General features: G+C 45.4%; 1 protein-coding gene across 3 annotated transcripts in view; it reads right to left on the reverse strand.

Moving 5' to 3' along the window:
- The window catches only part of FNBP1 (formin binding protein 1), a 112,678-nt gene that overhangs the window by 13,515 nt on the left and 92,944 nt on the right, over positions 1 to 6,219 (reverse strand). For all 3 annotated transcript variants that reach the window (XM_008049172.1, XM_021708101.1, XM_008049171.1), the window contains one exon: positions 3,093 to 3,202. In XM_008049172.1, coding sequence (XP_008047363.1) covers positions 3,093 to 3,202 — 110 coding nt within the window. The remainder of the gene's footprint in view (positions 1 to 3,092; positions 3,203 to 6,219) is intronic.

Here is a 6,219-nt window from a genome sequence, read left to right on the forward strand (position 1 = left end):
TGAGACTCCAACTCAAAAAAAAAAAAAAAAGAAAGGGATCTGTTTTAAGGCTGTTAACAACCTCTAAAGTATAATTTCCAGATACTAAGATCTTACTTCTATAACATACAACTGCTCATTCATCAAGCAGTACACAGTTTACAATACATGAAACCTTTTTTAAATTTTAGAGATGGAATATCACTATGTTGCCCAGCTGGTCACAAACTCCTGGGCCAGCGAGCCTCCCGCCTCAGTCTCCCACAGTGCTGGGATCATAGGCAGGAGCCACTGTGCCCAGCCGGTGACCCCTTTTTATGTTGGTCCCACATGTCATAAAAAGTCCAGGGTAGGCTGGGCTCGGTGGCTCAGCCTGTAATCCCACGCTTTGGGAGGCCGGGGTGAGTGAATTGCCTAAGCCCGTGGGTTCGAGACCCGCCTGGGCAACTTGGTGAGACCTCAACTCTACAATAAATCAAAAATCAGCCGGGTGTGGTAGCACGCGCCTGTAGTTTCAGCTACTTGGAAGGCTGAGGCAGAGGGATCGCCAGAGCCCAGCAGGTAAAGCGGCCACTGCACTCCAGTCTAGGTGACAGAGTGAGACTCCAACTCAAAAAAACCCAAAAAAACCCAAAAAAACTACCTTCTTTGAGTATTGGATAATGTGCTGTTCAGGGGTTAGTTAATTGTGTCTGCATTTCTCAAAGTTTTACATTAATTATGTATTATAAGGAGTCACAGTAGCATTGTTTTGATTAGTCTGAATTATGGCGAACTTGTTGCGTGAGCTTTCTGCATCTTTCCTTCTACACGTCACACAGTACCATGCGTCTTTAACTCATCATGACTGCGTGCAATTGTTAGGTTAATCGTTTTGAGTAGGTCTGAAAACATTCAAGCATTAAAATAAACATTAAAATAGATCTTGACTAATGATTTTAAAAACCCACTATTTTCAGTTGTATGGACTTAAATGACATCGCCTTACCCGCTTTTTTTTTTTTTTTTTTGAGTTGGAGTCTCACTCTGTCACCCAGACTGGAGTGCAGTGGTCGCTCCTGGCCACTGCAGCCTCGACCTGCTGGGCTCCGGCGATCCTTCCGCCTCAGCCTTCCAAGTAGCTGGAACTACAGGCGCGCGCGCTACCACGCCCGGCTAATTTTTTTATTTATTATAGAGATGAGGTCTTGCCAAGTTGCCCAGGCAGGTCTCGAACCCGCGGGCTCAGGCAATCCACTCACCTCAGCCTCCCAAAGGCGCGGGATTACAGGCTGAGCCACCCAGCCCGGATTGCCTTACCCATTTTTTGGTTTATTCTTTTATATAACCAAATTAAAATTTTGCAAAATTTATTTTGGAGATGGAGTCTCCAAAACAAAAACAAAAACAAAAAATTAGCCAGGGATGGTGACGAGTACCTGTAGTTCCAGCTACTTGGAAGGCAGAGGTGGAAGGATTGCCTGAGCCCAGCAGGTTGAGGCAGGGTGGTTGCCCAGGTGGTAGTATGTTGGTTATTCACAGACATAGTCCCTGCTCATTGCAGCTTCAAACTCCTGGGCTCAAGTGATCCTCCTGCCTCAGCCTCCTCGGTAGCTGGGACTACAGGTGTGTGCCACCATGCCCGGCTGCATAACCCAATTTGAACCCAGTATAAATAAAACTAAATTTTATGTTGGATCACCATTCAGCCCATTGATGGAGCACAAAATCTCAAGTTATCTTTTGAGTTCAAATGTCAAATAAATGAATGAACCATCTAATTCACTCGGTGAGAATATATAAGGTGACAGGAAATTAAAAAGTGACTTTTCTATTAGGATTATTAGCAAACCTTCCTCAAATGATGTGAAAGCATTATAGGCTATAAATGTAGAAGGTAAGCTCAAATGAGACGAGACAGTGAATCTGTTTTTGCTTGTTTGTTTGTTTTCTGAATCAGGGTCTTTCTCTGGAGAGTACAGGCTGGAATACAGTATCGCGATCACAGCTAACAGCAGCCTCTACCTCCCAGGCTCAGGCAATCCTTCTGTCTCAGTCTCCCAAGTAGCTGGAACTACAGGTGTGCGCTACTATGCCTGGCTAATTTTCTGTAGAGACAAATTATGGCTATGTTGCCCAAGCTGGTCTCAAACTCCTGGGCTCAAGCGATCTTTTTGCCTCAGCCTCCCAAAGTGCTGGGATTATAGGAGTGAGCCAGCCACCATGCCTGGCCTAGTATCACCTTCTTCTTTTTTTTTGTGTATGCACCAACTTGCCGTCCCTAAGATGAAACTTACAAAACAGCTCAGAGCCCGGCATGGTGGCTCAAGCCTATAATCCTAGCACTTTGGGAGGCCAAGGTGAGAGGACAGCCTGAGTCCAGGAGTTCAAGACCAGCCTGGGCAACTAGGAGAGACCTCATCTCTACAATAAATCAAGAAATTAGCCAGGCATGGTAGCGTGTGTCTGTAGTTCCAGCTACTTGGAAGGCTGAGGCGGAAGGATCACCTGAGCCCAGCAGGTTGAGGCTGTGGTGGCCATGAATGTGCCACCGCACTCCAGCCTGGGCAATGAGTGAGACTCCAACTCAAAACAAAAACAAACAAAATAGCTCAGAAATCTGGGAATCCTTGGATCTTAACATATTAAAAAAAGAAATCTGGGACTTGGCAGAGGGAGTCTCCTGCAGATCCTTTTCAAGGGAGCGGGTGGGAGACATGCCACATTTCTTTTCCTCATTTATACAAAAAACTCACCTCTTTACTATAAAAGAGATAACCAAATGTATTTTGCTCCCAAAACTCGTGTAAAACCTACTTGGCCAGGCGCAGTTCCTCACACCTATAATCCCAGCACTTTGGGAGATCGAGGTGGGAGGATCATTTGAGCCCAGGAGTTTGAGACTAGCCTGGGCAACATAGCAAGATCCCTGTTTCTCTAAAAAATAAAAAAAAAGTTAAAATGAAAAAAAAAAGAATAAAACCTACTTGCAAAAAGGACTCTCACAGACTATAACAAAGCAATTCAGTAGACTATCTAAAATAAAACATACTGCTAAAATAGTATCTTTTCAATCTCTCCCGTCTCTCCAAGCTGAACTTGAATTTTTCGGGAAGTTGTGCTGACCCCTCTACCTTTGATCCATCTCCTTTTGAACTTCCTTGTTTAGTTCATCGACTTTCTGCTGCAGCTTTTTTCTTCTCTGTTCAGGAGGGAGGTTGCTGAAGTCCTCTGGCGTCGCACCCTGCAGACACAGACAAGTTAGCTGCCAGCAAGCCTCAGGTGCTTCTTCCAGAAGACCCCAGCAGAGCCCACAGACCCGGGAGACCAGATGTCTATGTATGGCTTCGTGAAGTGAATCGAGCTTGTTCCCACGACACCCAGTGGAGATGCAGAAAGTCAACGCATGCAAACTGCAGAAGGCCCACAAACCATTCCAGATGCGTGGGCTAAGATGCCTCCGGGAAGGCAAGAAGCGAGACGATGGGAAAGAGAGAGGAAGAAACACTTCTGATCCCAGTGAGAATCCGTGAGCAACATTAGGGTTGCTCTACAATGAGCTCATTTCCCTACAATGAGCTCCCACCAGTGTCTGGGTCAACACAAAGTTTTAAGGAAATGTATGTTACATAAACCCCATCAAGGGCGTCACGGCTGGGAGATGCTTTTTTCTCTAGTCTGAGGATTCCTTCCTGTCTCTTCACATGAGACGGAGGCCAAAAGTTTCCATCCCTGTAAAGGGACAGATGAGACATTGCATTCCACAGAGAATGTGGGCAAAAGGAATGTTTTTAAATGTCACATCTGTCACCCCAGCACTTTGGGAGGCCGAGGTGGGAGGATCGCTTGACCCCAGGAGGTCTAGACCAGCGTAGGCAACATAGCGAGACTTTGTCTCTACAGAAAAACTAAAAAAAATAAAATAAAAATTAGTCAGGTGTGGTGGCACACAACTGTCATCCCAGCTACTTGGAGGCTGAGGCGGAAGGATCGCCTGAGCTCAGGAGATCGAGGCTGGGGTGATTGTGCCACAGCACTCCAGCCTGGGCGATAGAATGAGACCCTGACTCGAAAAATAAAAATCACAAAAATGAAAAAAAAAAGGGGGGGATCCCTGACCCCCTCAACCCCATGCAGTTTCCTCTGCTGCCTCTAAAATACTGGTCACTTCTTTCAGGGTAGTCTCTGAGAATTGACAGAATGTCTTCCCTGACCTCAAAATCAACTTCCCACAGTGTTCGAAACTGATTGCCGCTGTCAAAAGAGGTACATTTTGATATCTTGATTCCCTTTTCCAAGGCAATTGCTCTGTGTATACACTGCCAGGAGAAGGAATCAACAGAACATTTCCAGACTTATTTTTTTGAGTTGGAGTCTCACTCTGTCACCCAGACTGGAGTGCAGTGGCATGCTCCCAGTCACCACAGCCTCAACCTGCTGGGCTCCAGTGATCCTTCCGCCTCAGCCTTCTAAGTAGCCAGAACTACAGGCGCATGCTACCACGCCCAGCTAGTTTTTGATTTATTGTAGAGACGAGGTCTCGCCAAGTTGCCCAGGCAGGTCTTGAACCCACAGACTTAGGCAATCCACTCGCCTCGGCCTCCCAAAGTGCTGAGATTACAGGCTGAGCCACCGAGCCAGGCCTTTTTTTTTTTTTTAAACCCCGGGTCTCACTCTGTTGCCAGGCTGGAGTGCAGTAGCACAATAACAGCTCACCGCAGCCTCAACTTCCTGGGCTCAGGCGATCCTCCCACCTCAGCCTCCTGAGTAGCTGAGACTACAGGTGATGAGCGTCATCATGCCCGACTAATTTTTTTTTTTCTAAGTAGAGACAGGGCCTCACTATGTTGCCCAGGTTGGTCTCGAACTCCTGGGCTCAAGCGAGCCTCCCACCTCGCTCGGCCTCCCAAAATGCTGGGATTATAGGTGTGAGCCACTGCACCCAGCCTCATGTCCAGACTGACATCTGCTTACTTGTTAGAAAGCTGGGCTGAGTCCTGCTGTCAAGTGCTTTTACTTAAGTGAGGCTGTTTTCATCAAGAAAGAGAAATTTATCCAAATAACCAGGGATAAGCCAGGGAAATTAGAAAAGAGATGTTTATTTTAAAACCTCAATTCTTTTTATTCGAGGGCAAGATTGCCTTGGGGCTGGGTAGAAAGAAGGGGCCCCGTGAATGTAATTCCAGAATCGAGTTGAAGTTGCCAAGTAGCTCACATGGGGGCTTGTGACTGAGTTCCTAGGCTGATTATGATACAATGCCAGGCGGCTGTGTGGGGATGTGTCTGACATGGCAAACAGCTGACCACAAAGGCCATGCTAAGACCTCTCAGCTGACGTTTTCGAAGACTCTCTCGGAAGACACGCCCTTAGCTTTTGCTCTCTAGTGTGTGCATGTGAGTGGACAGATATAGGAAGTGTAAAGGGAAACCATTACGGAAGTGACCCTGCCTAATACCAAGCCACGGAAGCTTAACTGGGCTCTAAAACTAAGGAGGATTTTTTTTTTTTTTGAGTCAGGGTCTCACTCTGTCACCCAGGCTGGAGTGCAGTGACATGATCATGGCTCACCACAGTCTCGATCACCCAGACTCAAGTGATCTTCCTGCTTCGGCCTCCCAAAGTGCTGAGATTACAAGCATGAGCCACCACACCCAGAATGTTGCTGTTTTAAACCTAAGACATCTTTACGTAACTCTTTGCTTTTTAATTGACTACAAAGTAATGGTATAAAGCAACAGTTCACTACCAAGTGAGTAAAATAATATGCACTTCAGAAAGATCACCTAAAAATACTACCTTCTGTTGCTAGCACCAAATAAAAGCATGACTAAGGGGGAGACAAGAAATCTGGACAGCTGAGAAACACTCCTAGTCAATGGATCCAATTCTTTCCAAATTCATACTGTTGATACACTTATCTGATCTCTTTCCCTCTTGCAAAGGCTCTAATCAAAGACTCTTTTTAGGATTTTGTTTCCCATCCTAGAACATGTTTAATTATTATTATTATTTTTGTCCATTTGGTCGAGCGTCAAGTTGAGGTTCCGGATAGGACATGTTTAATTTAATAAAATATTATTTTTGCTGTAGGGTTAGATCTGTTAAATAGAGTCAGATTGAAAATTATATATATATATAATATACACATATATATAAATAGATATAATGTATCCAAACATATCGCCCTAAAACACAATTCTAGGGTTCAACAGCAGTGCATACAGGGCTGCTCTTATTCCTAGCGAAACTGTCAGTTTACC

The sequence above is a fragment of the Carlito syrichta genome, unplaced genomic scaffold (assembly GCF_000164805.1).
Source record: "Carlito syrichta isolate Samal-C Ts95f unplaced genomic scaffold, Tarsius_syrichta-2.0.1 Scaffold130651, whole genome shotgun sequence".
In the NCBI taxonomy this organism is placed as follows: Eukaryota; Metazoa; Chordata; class Mammalia; order Primates; family Tarsiidae; genus Carlito; species Carlito syrichta.